At 65.2% G+C, this 21,250-nt stretch overlaps 1 protein-coding gene across 4 annotated transcripts in view; it reads left to right on the forward strand.

Moving 5' to 3' along the window:
- Positions 1–21,250, forward strand: part of CBFA2T3 (CBFA2/RUNX1 partner transcriptional co-repressor 3) — a 108,195-nt gene that overhangs the window by 63,983 nt on the left and 22,962 nt on the right. For 2 of the 4 annotated variants that reach the window (XM_012466036.3, XM_021671020.2), the window contains exons 2-3: positions 13,141–13,293; positions 16,180–16,254. The exons of 1 other annotated variant lie outside the window; for it this stretch is intronic. In XM_012466036.3, the coding sequence (XP_012321459.2) occupies positions 13,141–13,293; positions 16,180–16,254 (228 nt within the window). The remainder of the gene's footprint in view (positions 1–13,140; positions 13,294–16,179; positions 16,255–21,250) is intronic. One more of the 4 variants, XM_012466037.3, reaches the window with a different exon arrangement.

Genomic DNA, 21,250 nt, shown 5'->3' on the forward strand with positions numbered 1-21,250 from the left:
GGCGCCGGGGGCAGGGATGCTTTGAGCCGGGTGGTCAGGACGTGGTCAGGATGTGGCAGAGGGCGCCGGGGGCAGGGACGCTTTGAGCCGGGTGGTCAGAACGTGGCAGAGGGCGCCGGGGGCAGGGACCCTTTGAGCCGGGTGGTCAGGACGTGGCAGAGGGCGCCGGGGGCAGGGACGCTTTGAGCCGGGTGGTCAGGATGTGGCAGAGGGCACCAGGGGCAGAGATGCTTTGAGCCGGGTGGTCAAGATGTGGCAGAGGGCACCAGGGGCAGAGATGCTTTGAGCCGGGTGGTCAGGATGTGGCAGAGGGCGCCGGGGGCAGGGACACTTTGAGCTGGGTGGTCAGGACGTGGCAGAGGGCGCCGGGGGCAGGGACGCTTTGAGCCGGGTGGTCAGGACGTGGCAGAGGGCACCAGGGGCAGAGATGCTTTGAGCCGGGTGGTCAGGACGTGGCAGAGGGCGCCAGGGGCAGGGATGCTTTGAGCCGGGTGGTCAGGATGTGGCAGAGGGCGCCGGGGGCAGGGACACTTTGAGCTGGGTGGTCAGGACGTGGCAGAGGGCGCCGGGGGCAGGGACGCTTTGAGCCGGGTGGTCAGGACGTGGCAGAGGGCGCTGGGGGCAGGGACGCTTTGAGCCGGGTGGTCAGGGAAGGCTTCCCTGAGTCAGGACATTTGCACCCGGCCTGAACAATGAGGAGACGGACATGCAGAGTCAGGGAAAGTATTCCAGCCGGTGCCAGGGCCCTGAGGCTGGCGGGAGGGATGGTGGCGCAGCCGGCGTGACTGGCCAGGACTGGCGGAGAGACCCCCAGCCCGCCTGTGCCATCGGGCCCCAGTAACACAGCGCGCTCCGTGCATCTTCTGCGTCTCTTTGGTGAGCCCAGGTTCACTTGCAGGGCGCAGCTGTCCGGAAGGGCTCCTTGGTCCTCAAAAACCCATGAAGGAGATTTCCTTCTCTCCTTGGGCCAGTTCTGCCTGGGGCCGCGTCGTGGTGCAGAAGGCCGGGTGGGCCCAGCCTGCGGGCAGAGGCGGCCTGTGGGCTCCCGTTAAATGGAGAGCCCTGGGCTGGGCCCGGAGGGGAGTTTCAGTGAGATTTTTGTGTGATACGGTTTAGCAGCACATCTGTGACACAGGGGACCTCCGCCTCCTTCCCTCACTGAAGGGATGCCCGGGGCACCTGTTCGTGGTGGTGATGGCAGCCTGGGCCCGGCCAGCCAACTCTGAGTGACAGAGCTTCCCCCACACGGCTGCGGGGTGGTCTTCACTGTTCCCCAGAGGCTCTCTGGTTGGTCCGTTTACCCAACACTGTTGCCCATGGTCACCCGTGGGCTGGCTCTGGGCACAGTGCCAAGGACGAGCCCCACATGAGCCAGCTCCATGCGGCCGCTGCGGCTGGATGGATGGCCCAAAGCATGACAGCTGGGTGGCTGGGGCAAGCGGTGTCATAGCTCCGTGCCTCAGTTTCCCACCTGCAAGTCGGGCCTCTCACACTGCATGGCTTGGTCTGTCGGCTGGGATTGAAATCAAAGATTGGTTTCAGAACCGGAGCTCCACTGCAGACCAGCTGTCAGCAAAGAGGAGTTTAAAAACCCGGGCGCGTGTGTGCTGAGGACAGGGCCTCCTCTCTGCCCCCTCGTCACGTGCCGGTCCCCAGAAGGAGGCTGCGTCGAGTGGGCCATGGGCCTCGAGGCGCTCTGTTCTAGGTGCTCCTCGTGAGCTCCTGCACCTCATCCCTCAGCGATTCTGTGGGGTGAATTCCATCCTCATTCCCATTTTACAGTTGAGAAAACTGAGGCCAGATTAGGACAAAAGCCAGCTCGGTTCCCGCAGGGAGGGAGAGCCTGAGGTTTCTGTTCCTCCCTGCCCCAGTCCTTTGACTCTCGAGAGATGCTGTCCCCATGGCAGGGTCACAGAAGTCACTCCACCCAGAGAGGCGCCCTGTCTTACCCGAGGGGAGCCAGAGACTCATACGCGTTTGGGGATGACCCCCATCCCGAGTTCACACAGTCGGTGAAGCGGGATGCTAACTGGCTTTCCAGCCACCCAGGCTTGCTCTGTTGCCATGGCAACCCGTGACCTCCATAGTCATCACCCACGGCCCCTGGGGTCAGGGTCCCTTGTTCCTGTCCATGGTGGGAAGGGCAGCAGGGGTCAGTTTGTGGGGCCAGAGTAAGGGTCTGCCCTGGGTCAGGCCCACGAGGACCAGGAAGGGCCAGAGAGAGAAATGGGACTTGGTTTCTTGTCCCTTGAGAGGGCAGGAGGGCCTTCCCAGACCGATGGGGAGAAGGCGCTGCCCCCTCGCGTTTATATGGCTGCTTACCCTCCAGGCAGGGAAGCCAGGACAAGCCAGATGTGGGGCAGCTACAGGGCAGCCCCTGAGGCTCTCAGGCTGTCTCACCCACCCCACATCCCCGCACTTGGCACAGCCCTGGAGGCGGGGGTGGGGGGCACCCGCTGTCCTGGGGTCTGCCCCAAAGGAGCCCCATGTCCCTTCACTTTGCCTTCGTCTTGGCCTGGGAGCCCCAGGTCTGGTGCTGGTCAAAGACCTTCTCAGGGCCCTTCCCAGTCAGCACCAGGTTCTCCTCTGTTTCACCTGCCCCTTGGGGGCTCCGGAGAGCGGCACAGAGACCCTGCCTCGAGGGCCACCCTGCACTGCTCACGCCATCTGCAGCTCACCCCGCAGCTCTTCCGGAGGTGGGAGGGTGCCGCCCCTGCCCAGGCCACCACGTGGCATGTGTTTGCTGAGCGCCTGCGGTGTGGGCTGTGCGGGCACTGCTGCAGGCTGTGGCTGACGAGGCAGAAAAGCCCAGCCCTCCTGGAGCTCACCTGGAGCGTCCACAAGAGAGAAAGAGGCGCAAGACAGGTGGGCTGGCCGGCAGAGCTGCGGGGAGAGAGCGCCAGGAGGGGACCAGGGCAAAGGGCTGCGGGGCTGCAGCCTCACTGGGAGGCCAGGCCTGGGGCACAGCGTAAGGATGAGAGGCCGACTCTCGGGGACCACGGGGACGCGCTTTCCCTGCAGAGGCCCCGCCATGCAGAGGCCCTGGGGCAGGTGCAGCCAGTGGCCGAGGCCCAGCCCGGGGGGTGCAGGGAGCCGGGCGGTGAGGCCGGAGGGGCAACCAGGCACCAAGCGAAGAAGGGCCGGGCTGCTCTGGTGCTGGCCGAGGGGCCGGGAAGCCGCCGTGTACTGCTCTTGGGAAGTGTGTCTGGGAGGGTGGCTCGCCCCTCTGGCTCCCCGAAAGCAACTGTCCGGTTTACCTTGGCCTGGGCTCACTGCACGGGATGGCGGTCCGGCCAAGTAGAGGGTGGAATTCGGAGGCTGGGGCTCCATTCCCGGCTCTGCCCCTCACTCACCGCGCAGCTGTGACCAGAGACCTAAGGTGACCTCACCCCTCGGGGCAGTGTGGGCGCGGGGTCGCCGATCTCCGGGGCCGTGAGGAGCGGGAAGGTGGCCGTGCATGGATGACCTTCGGGGTCTCCTCTCTGCTCATCTGTGCCTTTCCCAGATGGCCTGCAAATTCGGAAGGAAAATGAGCAGCTCGTAAAGTGGTGGCGTCCTTTGTCCCAGCCACCACCGGGCTCACACTGGATGGCCAGTGACTGCCCCGTGTGCATTCATGTCATTTCTCATCCCTGTCGCACAGATGTGGACACTGAGGCCGCCCACCCAGGCTGCAGCATCCAGAGCCCGAGCTCAGCCCCCCGATTCTGCACTTTTACACAGGGCCCATCCTGAGCGCCGGGAGCCCGGCCTGCACCACAGCCCCAGGAGAGGCTTTGCGAGAGGCCTTGCCGCGCCTCTGAGGCTGGGCTGTGGGGCATCCTGGGATGAGGGTCGGCTGGGCTGACCGGAGGAGAGGCCTGGAGCCCTCGGGACCTGTTGCAGGCTGGGCCCCCTCCTCCCGGCCTGCCTGCAGTCAGCACCGGCCAGGCCACAGACGATCCCCCTGCCCACGGGAGCATGTCCCAAACCCACGGGGAGGGTGGGCCCCAGAGCCAGGCGGCCTGGTCCCGAGCCGCAGTTTCTCCACCTGACAGCCTCCTAGACCTGCGGGGACGCGAAATGAGGTGATGTGCACAAACGCCCAGGTCAGGCACGGCACACAGAGGGACGTCATCGCCGGGGCTGCGCTGCCCGTGCAGAGGCCTCAAGGCAGTCACCTGTGTTACCTCCCAGCGTCCTGCGTGACAGTCACAGGAGGCTACGGCAGAAGCAGGGCCTGTGGCTCCAGAGCTGAGGAGGGCACGAGGCGGGGAAGGCCGTGAAGCCACGAGTTCCCCCCCCATGGAGGGTTCTGGAACCCCCTGGCTGGGAGCCCTGGCCTGTGGCCATTTCCCAGCTGGGCAGGGCGGGCTGGGCGCCCCGGGCGGACGCGGAAAGTGAAGGATGAGGGGCTGGTCCCGGCACATTCTGTGCTCTTTCCCACCCGCTCCGCCAGGCCTGGAAAGCGGCTTCCTCTGCCGGCTGCTTAGTGACATTTCGCTGGGAACTGGACGCGCCATCTGGGAAAGACACAGCCTCTCCCATGGGCCCCAGGGAGTGGCCTCCAGGGTCTGGGAATTTTCTTTTATAGAGTCTCTCTTCATTGTCCAGGCTGGAGTGCAGTGTCACGAATTCAGCTCACTGCAACCTCCGCCTCCCAGGCTAAAGCAGTTCTCGGGCCTCAGCCTCCTGAGTAGCTGGGATTACAGACACACACCATCACGCTCAGCTAACTTTTGTATTTTTAGTAGAGACGGGGTTTACACCACGTTGCCCAGGCTGGTCTCAAATGTCTGACCTCAGGTGATCTACCCCCTTGGCCTCCCAAAGTGCTGGGATTACGTGCATGAGCCGTGGTGCCCAGCGGGTCTGGGAATTTTCTTGATGGGTGGGAGCTCGGGAGGCAGATGAGGCTGCAGCCAGGGCTGGGGAGGAGCCGGCACCCTCTCCCCGTATTCTTCCTTTAGACGTCTTTGACCGGCTCCTGCATGCCCAGACCCTTTGGGGGAAGCCGCGTACAGGGAAACCCAACATCAGGGCACCCACGACTCAGCCGTGCCCAGAGAGGGACACATTGAGCTCGGAGCCAGTGCCTGAGCCATGGAGGGTCGGAAGGACAGGCAGAGCCCCTGTTCTGGGGTGGAGGAACAGACAATTAGAAGAGGCCGCCATCAGCCATGGGCAGGGAGAGTGAGGACGCTTGGCAGAGGCGGCGAGGCCAGGAGGGCCCTCCGTGGCTGGTGGGGAAGGGGCGACTGGGTCAGGCCACCTGGATCCACACCTGGCTCTCCCCATCCTTGGCCTATCTGTGCCTCAGTTCCCCCACTCTTACGATGGAAAAGTGTAGTCTCTCCGTCAGGGCCACGAAAGAGTCCGTGAAGATGGGCTTGGTCCTCTGTGCGAGACCCTTCCCCTCCAGGCGTCGGGGCCCTTCCCATCAGACTCCGCACCCCCTGCCCACCTGCCTCTGAGCCAGGACCGCAGGGCAGGGGCCAACACCCAGAGTGACCCCACGTACCCCAGCAAGAGGACCACAGTGCTGTCAGGACACACGTGCAGGACGTGGGAGGATGGCCAGGGTGGGACAGCAGGTGCCCCGGGGACCCCCTTGTGTGGGGCAGCCAGGCACGGGACCCCTCCCCGAATTCCAGGCTCCTTCTGCACAGGCAGTGCCGGACCCTCGCTTTGCCACAGCTGCTTTCTGCACGGGTGGAGCTGGGCCTCGGGGTCTGTTTGAAAATAAATAGGGGTGTCCTCGGGGACCGGGGGCCCCTTGCGGCTGACGTGGGGCTCAGGGATGCTGGAGGGCTCATTTCTGTTTCATGGGTACTTTGGGTACTGGAAAGAAACCCCCTCAGGGTTGGAACATCCGTCCTTACGCTCGCGCCTCAGAGCCCAGCCAACCCCGGGCACAACCCCAGATCCCTTACGGCAGCGAGCCACCCACCCCAGCCTCGAGTGCGAGGCAGAGTCCCTCCGGCCCATGTGACACCCACAGGGCCACATGTCCCACTGCTGCCAAGTCAGGGTCCAGGCTGGCTGGCGTCGGGCCAGCTTACCTCCTGGTGGCTGCTGTGTGTGGCCCGAGGGCGGCCGAGCGGGCTCCAGGCACACACTCTGGTGCTTCTGGGCTCTGAGTCCCAGAACAAGTCACTTGCCCTCTCTGGGCCTCAGTTTCCCCATCTAGAAAGTAGATGTAGTTATGGCGCCTGCCTTACGGAGCAGTGAGTAGAGGATGCTGGGAACAGGCCTCGGAAGCCGGGTTCCTCCATGACATCATCGGCCCTCCATGACATCATCGGCCCTCCATGACATCATCAGCCCTCCCTGACATCATCAGCCCTCCATGACATCATCGGCCCTCCATGACATCATCGGCCCTCCATGACATCATCCCTCCCTGACATCATCAGCCCTCCATGACATCATCGGCCCTCCATGACATCATCCCTCCCTGACATCATCAGCCCTCCATGACATCAGCCCTCCATGACATCATCAGCCCTCCATGACACCAGCCCTCCATGACATGACAGGAGGGGAGGTGACGGAGCCCTGGGGGAGAGCAGGTGATGAGTGTCAGGGAGTGGTGTGGACCGGTGAAGCCCCATGTGCAGTGGAAGCTGCTGGAGGGTCTTTAGCAGAAGAGAGACGATGTGCCCCCCACAGATGGCCCCGGCTGCTGCCGTGCAGACCCCTCGACTCCCTGCTGCCCTCACCCCCACTCCCTCTCCTTCCCAGGTCCCTCCTCAGGTCCTGGCCAACTCCAAGGCTATTTCGTTGGCCACAAATCCTGTTCCTCTAACCATCCGCACTCACCCTCATCTTCCCTGGGGTCCTTGTCGCTTTCTGCTTTCTTGAGTGGAGTCTGCGCCGGGGGCAGCCGCAGGAGCAGGTCGAGGCACACCTGGCTCCATGAGCCTCGGCCTGGTCTCCTTGCATGCCAGGCAGGGTGTGGGGACCTCCCCGTCATCACCCTGTCAGTCAGCTGGCTTCCTCCACACGTACAGAGGAGGAAACTGAGGCCCAGAGAGGGGAAGAGGCTCTTCCTAGGCCACACAGCCAGGAACACTCAGACAGGATTCAGCAAACCCCATGAGGTCCTATCACCTGCACGGCTGCCCTGCACGACCCGGGGTGGGGCCTGCAGAGCGGAGGGGAGGCCACCAGCCACTCCCCGGTGTGGTCCTCAGGCACAGGGCCTCCTGCCCCCGCAGCCTCCGTTCGGCCTCCGGTTTGAATTCCAGACCTGCTGCCTCTTTGCAAGTACCCTGAGCCCTGTGTACCATCAGTACACAGGGGAGTGTGTTGATGACAGGCCGGGTCTTGGAAGTCCTGTGGAGCCCGGCCCTGTGGGGGCAGCTCTGGGTCGAGGTTCAGATCCCAGCACGTGCGTAGATGACTTCACCTCTCTGAGCCTCGTCCCTCCTTGTAAAATGGGCTGATGGTAGTGTGACCGCAGAGTGTCCACGAGGATGACAGGAGTCATCGGTAGAGCCTCCCTGCGGTGAGCCGCTATCCAGGCCTCCTGGTAAAGGGACAGCTGCTGTTCTGCCCAAAGGGAACCCACGAGATCCCGACTGCCCAGGTGCCACAGGGCACCGTCTGCTCTGGCTTTGGGCCCAGCGTGTCACAAGCGCGCGGGCGGTGGCCCTAAACCCTTGTTGGATGACGACCGTGGTAACTGCTTGTGCCGAGGCCTGATAGCCCCACGGTCTCCTGGCCACCCTCTCAACCTTAGGAAACCTGGCGTGTCCGCCCACCCCACAAGCCCGCCTGGTGCCCGGTGCCAGCTCCCCGGAGGGGCCTCTCTGTGCAGCCGCTTCTGTTTCATTTGATTTTCAAGGCTCAAATGAAGCTGCCTCCGTGGGAGGGCTTCGAAAGGTCCAAACAGGTGGCATCCCCAGTGTCCTGGACCCGTGTCCCCAGAGCCAGCCTGGCATTTGAAGCTCCCAACCTCATCCCTGCCCGCTCCCTTCTGAGTGTGCCCAACCCTCGCTGGCCCAAGGGCAGCCTGGTCAGGATGGGAGCACCCCACAGGGACGCCCCACCACACTCACCTTCTTACACCCCACAGGGACGCCCCACATGCCCACCTTCCTGTGTTGTCACCAGGAACTGGCCACTGGCCCCACAGCTGTGGCCACACGTGTTCCCAGCCGTCAGCCTCCGGGCAGGTGGGTGGCCAGGAGGGGCAGGTGCCCCTCGGAGGGAGGCCGGTGGCTGTGTAGAGGGGACAGCAGGTACCGCAAGGCCTGGGCGGCTGCTTACTGGCTGCTTCCTCGCCACACTGTTCACCACACGCCAAGCAGATGGGGTACGGGGTGGAGGGGGCTGCTCCACTCCTGCCTGCAGCACATGGGCTGGTTACAGCTGGGCACTGCCACCCTGAGATGTCGGGCAGGACCTCAGCCTCTCTGAGCTTCTCCGCCCTCAGTAAAAGAGGCAGGTGGCAAGAGGATCAGGCCGGGTTTGCACAGCATTTGGCACGGGACAGCCATAAAAGCCATTTACTGGTCACCTTCCACAGAGGCCGGACGGCCCTGACCTCCAGGGCATCTCTCTGTCTGACAACGGTGCTGGGGCCCCTGGCATGGGGAAATGGCAAGAGAAGCAGGGGCAGCATCCACAGCTCACTAATGAAGGTGACAGACACCAGCCAACTGTGGCTTCATCTGCTCATGCCCTGGGCTGTGGGTGAGACCCCACAGGTGTGAGCAGCAGGGGGAGTGTGTGGGGCAGTGCAGGTGTGAGCAGCAGGGAGAGCGTGCAGGACAGTGCAGGTGTGAGCAGCAGGGGGAGCATGCGGGGCCGTGCAGGTGTAAGCAGCAGAGGGAGTGTGTGGGGCAGTGCAGGTGTGAGCAGGGGAAGCGTGTGGGGCTGTGCAGGTGTGAGCAGGGGGAGCGTGTGGGACTGTGCAGGTGTGAGCAGGGGGAGTGTGTGGGGCTGTGCAGGTATGAGCAGCAGGGGGAGCGTGTGGGGCAGTGCAGGTGTGGGCTGGGGGAGTGTGTGGGGCAGTGCAGGTGTGAGCAGCAGAGAGAGCGTGCGGGGCAGTGCAGGTGTGAGCAGCAGGGAGAGCATGCGGGGCAGTGCAGGTGTGAGCAGCAGGGAGAGCGTGCGGGGCCGTGCAGGTGTGAGCAGCAGGGGGAGCGTGCGGGCCGTGCAGGTGTGAGCAGCAGGGGGAGCGTGCGGGGCCGTGCAGGTGTGAGCAGCAGGGAGAGCGTGCGGGGCAGTGCAGGTGTGAGCAGCAGGGAGAGCGTGCGGGGCCGTGCAGGTGTGAGCAGCAGGGGGAGCGTGCGGGGCCGTGTAGGTGTGAGCAGCAGGGGGAGCGTGCGGGGCCGTGCAGGTGTGAGCAGCAGGGGGAGCGTGCGGGGCCGTGCAGGTGTGAGCAGCAGGGGGAGCGTGCGGGGCCGTGCAGGTGTGAGCAGCAGGGGGAGCGTGCGGGGCAGTGCAGGTGTGAGCAGCAGGGGGAGCGTGCGGGGCCGTGCAGGTGTGAGCAGCAGGGGGAGCGTGCGGGGCCGTGCAGGTGTGAGCAGCAGGGGGAGCGTGCGGGGCCGTGCAGGTGTGAGCAGCAGGGGGAGCGTGCGGGGCCGTGTAGGTGTGAGCAGCAGGGGGAGCGTGCGGGGCCGTGTAGGTGTGAGCAGCAGGGGGAGCGTGCGGGGCAGTGCAGGTGTGAGCAGCAGGGGGAGCGTGCGGGGCAGTGCAGGTGTGAGCAGCAGGGGGAGCGTGCGGGGCCGTGCAGGTGTGAGCAGCAGGGGGAGCGTGCGGGGCCGTGTAGGTGTGAGCAGCAGGGGGAGCGTGCGGGGCCGTGTAGGTGTGAGCAGCAGGGGGAGCGTGCGGGGCCGTGTAGGTGTGAGCAGCAGGGGGAGCGTGCGGGGCCGTGTAGGTGTGAGCAGCAGGGGGAGCGTGCGGGGCCGTGCAGGTGTGAGCAGCAGGGGGAGCGTGCGGGCCGTGCAGGTGTGAGCAGCAGGGGGAGCGTGCGGGGCCGTGCAGGTGTGAGCAGCAGGGGGAGCGTGCGGGGCCGTGCAGGTGTGAGCAGCAGGGGGAGCGTGCGGGGCCGTGTAGGTGTTAGCAGCAGGGGGAGCGTGCGGGGCCGTGCAGGTGTGAGCAGCAGGGGGAGCGTGCGGGGCCGTGTAGGTGTGAGCAGCAGGGGGAGCGTGCGGGGCAGTGCAGGTGTGAGCAGCAGGGGGAGCGTGCGGGGCCGTGCAGGTGTGAGCAGCAGGGGGAGCGTGCGGGGCCGTGCAGGTGTGAGCAGCAGGGGGAGCGTGCGGGGCCGTGTAGGTGTGAGCAGCAGGGGGAGCGTGCGGGGCCGTGTAGGTGTGAGCAGCAGGGGGAGCGTGCGGGGCCGTGTAGGTGTGAGCAGCAGGGGGAGCGTGCGGGGCCGTGTAGGTGTGAGCAGCAGGGGGAGCGTGCGGGGCCGTGCAGGTGTGAGCAGCAGGGGGAGCGTGCGGGCCGTGCAGGTGTGAGCAGCAGGGGGAGCGTGCGGGGCCGTGCAGGTGTGAGCAGCAGGGGGAGCGTGCGGGGCCGTGCAGGTGTGAGCAGCAGGGGGAGCGTGCCGGGCCGTGCAGGTGTGAGCAGCAGGGGGAGCGTGCGGGGCCGTGTAGGTGTGAGCAGCAGGGGGAGCGTGCGGGGCCGTGTAGGTGTGAGCAGCAGGGGGAGCGTGCGGGGCCGTGTAGGTGTGAGCAGCAGGGGGAGCGTGCGGGGCCGTGTAGGTGTGAGCAGCAGGGGGAGCGTGCGGGGCCGTGCAGGTGTGAGCAGCAGGGGGAGCGTGCGGGCCGTGTAGGTGTGAGCAGCAGGGGGAGCGTGCGGGGCCGTGTAGGTGTGAGCAGCAGGGGGAGCGTGCGGGGCCGTGCAGGTGTGAGCAGCAGAGAGTGTGCAGGGCAGTGCAGGTGTGAGCAGCAGAGAGAGCGTGCGGGGCAGTGCAGGTGTGAGCAGCAGGGGGAGCGTGTGGGGCAGTGCAGGTGTGAGCAGCAGGGGGAGCGTGTGGGGCAGTGCAGGTGTGAGCAGCAGGGGGAGCGTGAGGGGCAGTGCAGGTGTGAGCAGCAGGGAGAGCGTGCGGGGCCGTGTAGGTGTGAGCAGCAGGGGGAGCGTGCGGGGCCGTGCAGGTGTGAGCAGCAGGGGGAGCGTGCGGGGCCGTGCAGGTGTGAGCAGCAGGGGGAGCGTGCGGGGCCGTGCAGGTGTGAGCAGCAGGGGGAGCGTGCGGGGCCGTGCAGGTGTGAGCAGCAGGGGGAGCGTGCGGGGCCGTGCAGGTGTGAGCAGCAGGGGGAGCGTGCGGGGCCGTGCAGGTGTGAGCAGCAGGGGGAGCGTGCGGGGCCGTGCAGGTGTGAGCAGCAGGGGGAGCGTGCGGGGCCGTGTAGGTGTGAGCAGCAGGGGGAGCGTGCGGGGCCGTGTAGGTGTGAGCAGCAGGGGGAGCGTGCGGGGCCGTGTAGGTGTGAGCAGCAGGGGGAGCGTGCGGGGCCGTGCAGGTGTGAGCAGCAGGGGGAGCGTGTGGGGCAGTGCAGGTGTGGGCTGGGGGAGTGTGTGGGGCAGTGCAGGTGTGAGCAGCAGAGAGTGTGCGGGGCAGTGCAGGTGTGAGCAGCAGAGAGAGCGTGCGGGGCAGTGCAGGTGTGAGCAGCAGAGAGAGCGTGCGGGGCCGTGCAGGTGTGAGCAGCAGGGGGAGCGTGCGGGGCCGTGCAGGTGTGAGCAGCAGGGGGAGCGTGCGGGGCCGTGCAGGTGTGAGCAGCAGGGGGAGCGTGCGGGGCCGTGCAGGTGTGAGCAGCAGGGGGAGCGTGCGGGGCCGTGTAGGTGTGAGCAGCAGGGGGAGCGTGCGGGGCCGTGTAGGTGTGAGCAGCAGGGGGAGCGTGCGGGGCCGTGTAGGTGTGAGCAGCAGGGGGAGCGTGCGGGGCCGTGTAGGTGTGAGCAGCAGGGAGAGCGTGCGGGGCCGTGTAGGTGTGAGCAGCAGGGGGAGCGTGCGGGGCCGTGCAGGTGTGAGCAGCAGGGGGAGCGTGCAGGGCCGTGTAGGTGATAGCTTGTAGAGAGTGCCCACCTTGTCGTTCTCAGCCACTGAGGCCCCGAAGCCTCATTGGGGGGTGGGGGTGTCCCAGGTCTTTCCAGCTAGCCTTGGCAGTGGCTGACCTTGACTTAGATGAATTGGGGATCAGAGGGGGTATAAACCCCTACCCCCTGCAAAAACTGCCACCGACGCTGCTGGCTCGGCCTCCAGGTGTCTGGGGTGCATCTGTGCTGCAGGCCCTGAGGTTAACCCGGAGGCTGTGTCCACAGGTCCTGTGCTCTGGGTGGCCCAGGGGGTTCGGTGTCCACCAGTCCCAGCCCCCCAGCACCTTCAGCACTTTCCGGCCCTCTCCCACACAGCCGGCCCTGGGCCGAGCTTCTCAGAGTTCAGGGAACCTCAGGCCACAGGGAATGTTGTTCAGCTGTGGGTTGTGCTGCATTGAGTGTCCTGGCATCACCACATACCGGCGGGCCACACTCGGAGAGGCCAGGCTTCGCCGTCCTGAAATCAACACCGCCTCCGTCTCAGCTGTCCTGCCCATCACCCGGGTGGAAGGCAGTTAAAACAGAGGTTCTGCTGCCCGAATGGCCCGCGTGCTGGGTTCTGCCTGGGCAGGCACTCCCTTCCCAGGGGAGCCTTTTAGCACGTGAAGGTGGCAGGGACTCTTAGAACTGTGGCTTCTGGGGCCGGAGCAGCAGCAGCCCCACCTGGGAACGTGGGAAATGCAGATTCTCCATCCCAGCCTGACCTGCAGCTGAATCAGAACTGGGGGAGAGGCTGAGGCCAAGCTGAACACCCCCCGGGGATGCGCATGGAGGCGGGAGCGTGGCACTGCTGCCTCGGGGCACTGCCCGCTCCCTGCTCTACAGAAACCTCAGATCTGGGGCGTGGCTTTCCCAGATCTGCCACACACTGAGGGCCCCGGCCCCAGCCCGGCGGCCACCTGAGGTGAGCTGACCCAGCTGGTTGTCCGGCCTGGCTCTGCCCCACGATCACCTGCAGGTGGGGCGTCCGCCACCTGTCAGGGCACCTGGGGCACACTGCTCCTGCTGGGAGCCCTCCTGGGCCTGCAGACACTCGGTGGGGCCTTGGCTGGGAACCCGTGGGGCTGCGGGCACTGGCCTCTGCACTCAGCCGGCTTCATCGCCTCTCTCTTTCGGTCGCAGCCCCAGTGGACAGGAAGGCTAAGGCCTCAGCGATGCCGGACTCCCCAGTGGAGGTGAAGACACAGCCTCGGTCCACACCCCCCAGCATGCCGCCCCCACCGCCTGCCACGTCCCAGGGAGCCATACGCCCCCCCTCCTTCACGCCACACACACGTGAGTAGCCCCTAGCCGGTGGCCGAGGGCCAGGTGCTTCAGGGGAGCCCCTCGTGTTGTTTGAAATCCTGAGCTTCCTGCCCTGAGCGTGACGAGCTCATGAGGCGTGGCCCGGAGCCCAAGCTTTGCAGTTCAAATCCCAGCCTCCCTGCTTCCCGCTGTGCAGCCCCGGGCCCACTCCTCGGCCTCTCGGGACCCCAGCTTCCTCGTCTGCAGCTCGGGGCCTCCCGGGGCTGTGGTGGGCCCAGGTGAGTCCACACAGGCCTTGCACCAGGGCCGGCCACTGTGCCTCAGGCTTTCTGCCTTGCTTGGCAGGCCCCAGGATGCCAGGCTCCATCCAGAGGGAACGTGGGACTTGGACGGGGCCAGGGGCTGTCCCAGGGTCACACAGCAGCTTAGCTGTGCACAGGACCCGCGGAGGGGCCGCAGAGGCAGCTCCGGCCCTGGAGGGCTCACATCCCAGGAGCTCCGCAGCCCGGCTGAGCACGGGGGCCAGGGTGGGGGCCTCGGAACGCTCTCAGGCCCTGGGCAAGGGGTTGGCCAGGCTTGGCGCACAGAGCCGCCGAGGGTGGGCCGTGAGGCTCTACGGGGAGGGAGCAGCCAGTTCTCGTCGCAGTCACCGCCGCAGCCTTGGCTTTAAGGACAGACGTCAGTTCCCAGTCACTGAGCCAGTCGCTGGGCAGGTGGGGTGGGCAGCATCCCTGCCGCTCAAGGCCGGGGTTTAGGAGCGTGTCTCTGTCTCCAGGGGTGAGACTGAGCCTCAGTGGACAGGAGGCTAAGGCACGAAGCCCCGCTCTGGGGAGGAGCCTCAGACTTTTGTCCTGCCGGCCCCGGGTCCCCCACCGGCCAGGAGGAGCTACTTCCTCTGTCCCTTTATGTCACAACTGTCCCTAGAGCACCAGGCGGCCATGGGCCAGGCCTGCTCCCCTTGCTCTGCCCTGAGGCCGGGAGGCCTGCTCCTCCAGGGGCTTTGGGCATCATCTCCCTCCCTCTGGAAAGAGCGTTAGCTGGTGGGTCCAGTAGCAGATTGAGGGCCCGTTTGTAGGACGTTGGCTCCGAGCCAGCCTTCTGACTTGATGGGGAATGGCATGACCCACCAGTGGGGTGCTCTCAGGCGTGCATCTCGGAGGCAGGTACATCCAGGAACGTGCCCAGCACTCAGTGGGAGCCAAACAGCCTCAAGCGCACTCCCTGCACCCGCGGGGGCGTCCATGTGTCACGGAGGCTGTACTCCTGCCCGGCCCTGCCTCCCGACTTCCGGGACACTGCAGTCACAATTGCACAGGTCCTGGAGGGCGTCAGGCCCAGCGTGCAGTCCCAGCTCTGCTGAGCTGGCTGCGGTTTCTAGTAAGAGGTTGGCTAGGGGAAGAAATGCTCAAGGGGGACCACGGGAGACACAGCCGTGGGTGCGGTGCCTAAAACGCCTGCTCCACAAGCATCCTCAGACCCCATGTCAGGGACAAATGCTGCGGGCTGAGCCTGGCTCCCCAGACCCTCAGGGGTGCGTCTCCTCACCTGCTCTTCCCCGTGTACCAGCAGCCCATGCTTCGAAGGAGCTAGTCTGGTGACCCGATGCTCCTGGCTGGGGGTGGGGTGGGACCAGCGGAGGCCCCAGGCTCTGCTTCTGGAAACCTGTAAACAGATGTGAGGGCAGCCGGCCTGCCCGGGGCTGGGGGTCCTTCCCGCCCACTCCGTTCTCAGCCTGCCACGGGATCACGTTTCTGGGATGAGGTCCCAGCTACGTTTAAGGAGCGTGAAGGTTAGAAGAGAGATAAGCGATGCTTTTTCTTCTCTGAGCTGACGCTTTAGTCCCACCGAGTTGGCAAGAGCACCTGTCTGAGGCTCTGGGCACCCTGAGGCAGCCTTGGGTTCATCCGAATCCACACAGTTCCCTGAAAGCCCGGTGGTTGGCTGTGCCCCTGGCGCTGGCTGGTGGCTGCCCTGGAGGGGCCAAAGCTCAGCCACAGAACCCTGACTGGAGGCTCTGGAGCCTCCCTGGGGATTGGCCTCTGAGCCAAGCTGATGGGAGACTGACCCCGAACGGCGGCTTGAGGCCTGAAGTTTTTCTTGCCCAGTGACTGCCTGGAGCACAGATTGATCTTGGAGTTGAAGCCGTGGTGCCGCTGTGGGGGCAGGGGGCGAAGGGAAGGAAGATAGGCAGCGGGGACCCAGACCAAGCTCCTCTAAAGCTGGGAGGACCCTCAAAGGGCTAAGGCTTTATCCTGGACTTGATTACCCCCATGACAGGGAACTCACTACCTGTGTTTACAGAGCTACAGCCTGTCTTCCTGTGGCCTTCACCACTAACTTCAGCTCAGACAGATTAGATCTTTCTTTCTTTTTTTATGTAATAGAGATGGGGTCTCCCTACGTTGCCCAGGCTGGTCTTGAACTCCTGGGCTGAAACGATCCTTCTGCCTAAACCTCCCAAAGTGTTGGGATTAGAGGCGTGAGCTGCCACGCCCGGCGGAGTCTTCCTTCCTGTTCAGTGCTTCCCCCTTCAGCGCTGACCCTGGGCTTTGTTTTAGAGACTCCAAGCTGAGTCTCAGGTCACTTTTAGAACATGCAGCTTTGGCCCAGGCCCCTGAGGGTGGCGCTGATGGGGTTGCAGACGCCGTGTGGGACGAGGGCGTTGAGAACAAGGGCCCCACCCCTGCCGATAGAGAAGCTGAGGTTCTTGTAGATTCTGGAACAGTCCTGCCAAAAATGGCCCTCAGAGATCACCCACTCTCAGAGAGGAAACTGAGGCCTGGACAGGGGAGTGGCCTGGCCCCAGGCGGCGACAGGTCCTGATCCCTAAAACCCTCTGAGAAGCAGGAACAGCGGGGCTGCGGGTCCCCTGCCCACGCCCCCCCTGACAGCGTGTCCTTCTTATTTTGCTTACAGATGGAGAGGACGGGCCTGCAGCGCTGCCCCATGGCCGTTTTCATGGCTGCTTAAAATGGTCTATGGTCTGTCTCTGTAAGTAAAATAACAAAAACCACAGGCCTCCCACCCTCTGCCGCCCCAGCATGGCCGCCCTGGGGGGCACGGCTCTCCTCCCTCGGCCTCAGCGCCCACAGCGTGGAAGGACATGGGAGGGCAGAGCCACCGGGGTCCCCGCGTCCCACAGACCCTGCCGCGCCAAGCTGCGGGGCCTTAGGCAGGAGCAGAGCGTCTCTGAGCTTCCTTCCCCAGCAGCATAGCCTGGCACCTGAGGCTGACTGCCACTGTCTAGGGAAGGGTGGGGCACAGTTTCTGGCCAGCATATAGCTCAGCCATTGCTAGGCCAGACCCCACCTACCCAGAGTCCCAGCTTCGAGCTATGACTTCCTGCCAGGGTGACCTTGGACAGGTACCACCCCGTGCCTCAGTTTCCCCACCTGTAAAATGGAAGTAATCATGGCACCCAGTGCCAAGGGTGATCTCCAGGAGCCGTGAGAGGATGGGGCCGGGCACACGCTGGGCACTCAGCAGACTTGAGTCTCCAGCAGATGTTTCCATCCACACGCGTGGGCCACGCAGTGTTCCGTGAGCACGGGCTCTTACCAGGCGGTGTTTGGAGTTTTGGTCACCCAGTCAGTGCAGCCGTGCTTGAGCCTGTGAGACAGACTCTGGTCCATCGCCACCAGCCAGCCTGGCAGCACGGCCCAGCTGTGGCGTCCGGGCCACTCCAGCTGTGAGGACGGCAGAGCAGTGTGCATCGTTTCTGCTGCCGTCTTTGCCACAGGCGTTACTCTGTGACGGGCCTGGCCGTGCGCCGGTGCCTGGTGGGCGGCCCCCGGACCGCGCCTGCTCTGTCCGTGGTGTGAACCTACGGATGATGATGATGGTGAATCCCAGCTCCAGGATGGCCTGTCCCGGAGTCCCCACAGCCAGGAGAAGGGGTGGCGGGAGGGGCTGCCTTAGGGAGCCTCTGCCCCGCCCAACCCTCCCAGCAAGGCCCTGAGGAGCTGCGGGGTGCTAGCGTGTGCCCCCAAACCTCAGCTGGGGACACGTGTGCGGTCTAACTTAGTAACACACCTGTTGTGGGAATAGAAGCACTTGTGCTGGGTTATTTTCGGCATCTCTTTAGCTGCTGAGACTGCCCGGCAGCACGGGAGGGAGTGTACGGGCAGGCAAGGGCGAGCAGGCCGCCGGAAGGAGCGGGCACCAAGGCTGGTAAGCGAACCTGCGGGAGGGCCAGGCCGGCCAGGGTGGGGGGCGGGGACCCGGCGTGCACCGTGGCGCACCCGAGGAGCCGCTGGAAGGTCCACGGTCCTGGGAACAGTCCCGCGTGTCCTGGAGAAGCCAGATCCCTACTGTGGCGAGGTCTCCCACGGTGACGGCGTCTCCTGGCCTGGCTGGGTGGCCGCAGGTGGCTGTCCTCAGTCTTGATGGGCAGTGTGTGTGTCACAGTTCACCGTGTGGCCAGTGAGAGGGAAACTCGGCAGTGCGGTGGGTCCTCCAGACAGAGCCTCCAAGGGCGCGAGACCAGGGGCCCGGCACATCCTGCGTTGGCACCCACTGTCCTGCAGAGGAGGGAAAGCCCCAGAACTCGGCACCTTTATTGGTGTCATGTGCTCCAGAGGGCTGGTGCGTCCATCCTGAGCCCAGAAAGGCGCTCCTGAGATCATTCAACCCCAGCGGGATGCAGAGAAGCCCCCCGCGACAGCCGCCCCTGGTTGAGGGGCATAGCCGCTCAGAATGCATGTGGAGGGACGCCAGAACCCCACGTGGGGGGAGGCCAGAACGCCATGTGGAGGGAGGTCAGAACCCCGCGTTGGGGGAGGCCAGAACACGCGTGGAGGGAGGCCAGAACCCTGCGTTGGGGGAGGCCAGAACCCCGTGTGGAGGGAGACCAGAACCCCACGTGGGGGGAGGTCAGAACCCCGCGTTGGGGGAGGCCAGAACCCCGCGTTGGGGGAGGACAGGACATGTGTGGAGGGAGGCCAGAACCCCACGTTGGGGGAGGCCAGAACATGCGTGGAGGGAGGCCAGAACCCCGCGTGGAGGGAGGCCAGAACCCCGCATGGAGGGAGGCCAGGACATATGTGGAGGGAGGCCAGAACCCCACGTTGGGGGAGGCCAGAACACGCGTGGAGGGAGGCCAGGGCATATGTGGAGGGAGGCCAGAACCCCACGTTGGGGGAGGCCAGAACACGCGTGGAGGGAGGCCAGAACCCCACGTTGGGGGAGGCCAGAACACGCGTGGAGGGAGGCCAGAACCCCGTGTGGAGGGAGGCCAGGACATATGTGGAGGGAGGCCAGAACCCCACGTTGGGGGAGGCCAGAACACGCGTGGAGGGAGGCCAGAGCCCCGCGTGGAGGGAGGCCAGAACCCCATGTTGGGGGAGACCAGAACACGCATGGAGGGAGGCCAGGACATGTGTGGAGGGAGGCCAGAACCCCATGCGGAGGGAGGTCAGCACGCCGCGTGGAGGGAGGCCCACAGCCCAGCAGCAGAGATGTCCCCACTGCGCAGCCACCCCATAGAAGAGGCCACGGCCACGTGTGCACTCAAGGTTTTGCGCCAACTCTGACCTTCAGTTAGTGGTTTTCAGAATTCTACTAGGTACGGGGCTGGTTATTGCCAACCCATAAAACCAGTGAGGACGGAGTGGTCCTGGCTGACCCGGGCAGTGCAAGGAAAGAGGGAAAGCAGGTGCAGGCCTGAGCCACCCTGCCACCACGCTGCCCTGCTTGGAACTCGAGGGCGGGGCTGTGTCTTTGTGGACGCCCTCACCACGCTGGCGCGTCTGAGGACCTCTGTGGCCCTTCTGGCCCCTCCTGCAGCTCCGGCAGCAGGTGACTGTGAGGCCCAGGGTGGAGAGACAGCAGGGTGGGCCCTGGGTCCCGGGGGAGGCCGCCACCGTGAGCGCATCTGTTCCGCCCTCTCCGCTGAGAACACCCTGAGTGCAGGGCTGGCCTTGCCCCTTCCCGCTGTGCCCGGCGCTGGCTGCCGGGGGTGGGAGGGGGTCTCGGGGAGCTGGGCCACCCTGCTGCATCTCCTCGGTGCCTCAGCGCCCATCTGCCATGCGGGACACACATGGTGACTGCACGGCCTGTCAAGTACGTGCAGGTGCAGAGCCCAGCCCAGGCCACAGCACAGCTCCCTCGCTCGGGAGGCGCCTCCCAGGTGCCATAGGACCGCGGGTCAGGAAGGCGGGAGCCACAGGCGGCTTCTGGGAAGGCAGAGTGCCAGGAGCCAAGGGCAGCCGCCTAAGGATTACTGGAGGGACACTTTGGAGAGGGCCGACCCCTCAGAGGACCTCTGTGAGGGACAGGCTGGTCAGTCACCCTTGGGAGGGTGCAACCTGGGGCCAACCCAGGCCTGCAGGGGCGGGTAGAAACGGAGGCTGTGCCCAGCGGAGCCACAGCCCAGGAAGGGGGCCACGTGTGGGCCCCCACGTCCTGTGCTCCCGCCCGTCCAGTCTGAGGCCACAACTGTCAGCAGGGGTTACCTCCCAGGGCCCAGGTCAGGATGGGCAGGGCCAGCTCGTCTAGGGGGTACACCAAGACCCCCACTGTCCAAGGCTCACAGAGTCAACAGCAGGTACCTGCTGGCTGCTCAGGAGCCGCCGCCCCAGCCCAGCGGCGTCCCCGTCCCGGGGGAAGGAATTTCTGCTCTTCCTCGGCACACACAGGCCCCACCAGGCTTCAGCCACAGGCGCGATCGTCCGGCTGGAGCCTCGGAGGAATTCGGCCCAGAGGGAGCTGGTGGCTCTGAGCTGCCCTGAGCCCCCAGACCCACTCTGAGCAACAGTGAGGGGACAGGACCCCCGGAGAGACGCGGGGCCACAGTGGAGCAAGAGAGACATGACACACATGTATATAATAGCCACGCACATGTGTGTACATGTGTGTGTGCGTGTGTGTACATGTGTGTACGTGTGCGTGTGTGTACATGTGTGTGTGCATGCACATGTGTGAATGCAAATGTGTGTGTGTACGTGTGTGTTGTACATTCATGAATGCGTGCAAGGGTGGTGAGGGGGTAAATGGAGGCAGGGAAGTGGAGGCCTCTCTAGGGACCGGGGAAGTGGGTGCCCTGTGTCAGGGAAGTGTCCACGTGCAGGAGGCGGGAGCCGGGTGTGAGTGTGCGCGGGGCTTCAGTGCTCCCCACAGGAGGAGCCGGCCGGGGCCTGTCCCCTGTCAGCAGTGGACTTGGGAGCCCTGTGGCCTCCGACCTGTCTGCAGAGCGTGGGGTCACCTCAGGCTCCTGACGCCAAGGGCACATCGCGTGCAGGTGGGCTGGGCATGGGAGGGCTGCCCTGGACTCCTCACAAGAGGCTTGGCCTTAGCTCTGTCACCTCGGAGAAGGGGCGAGGCCTGGCCCTGGGACTTTCCATAGCAGCCCAGTGTCTGCCAGGGCCCTGGAACGCTGACCCTGACAGCACAGCCAGCCAGGCAGTCACGTCTCAGTGGCCAACAGGCGGCCCTGTGGCAAGCTCATCAGCTGTCCCTTATGTCACCTGCTTGTCCTCCACACACACTGGCCTGTGTGCACACAGCCACCAGAAGCAGGACCCCACCAAGCATGTCCTTGGGTGTCCCAGTTCCTCTGCCCCCGGGACCCCGTTAGCTCAGGCACTGGGTCTGTGTGCAAATGAAGGCATTGCTGGGGCTGGGAGACACCTGTGGAGAAGCATTGCTGGGGTTGGGAGACACCTGTGGGGGAAGCATTGCTGGGGCTGGAATATACCTGTGGGGGGAAGCATTGCTGGGGCTGGGAGATACCTGTGGGGGAAGCATTGCTGGGGTGGGAGATACCTGTCGGGGAAGCATTGCTGGGGCTGGAAGATACCTGTGCGGGGAAGCATTGCTGGGGCTGGGAGATGCCTGTGGGGAAAGCATTGCTGGGGCTGGGAGACGCCTGTGGGGAAAGCATTGCTGGGGCTGGGAGACGCCTGTGGGGGAAGCATTGCTGGGGCTGGGAGACGCCTGTGGGGGAAGCATTGCTGGGGCTGGGAGACGCCTGTGGGGGAAGCATTGCTGG

Source organism: Aotus nancymaae, unplaced genomic scaffold (assembly GCF_030222135.1).
Source record: "Aotus nancymaae isolate 86718 unplaced genomic scaffold, 86718_ANA_hifiasm-v0.15.2.pri h1tg000095l, whole genome shotgun sequence".
NCBI lineage: Eukaryota > Metazoa > Chordata > Mammalia > Primates > Aotidae > Aotus > Aotus nancymaae.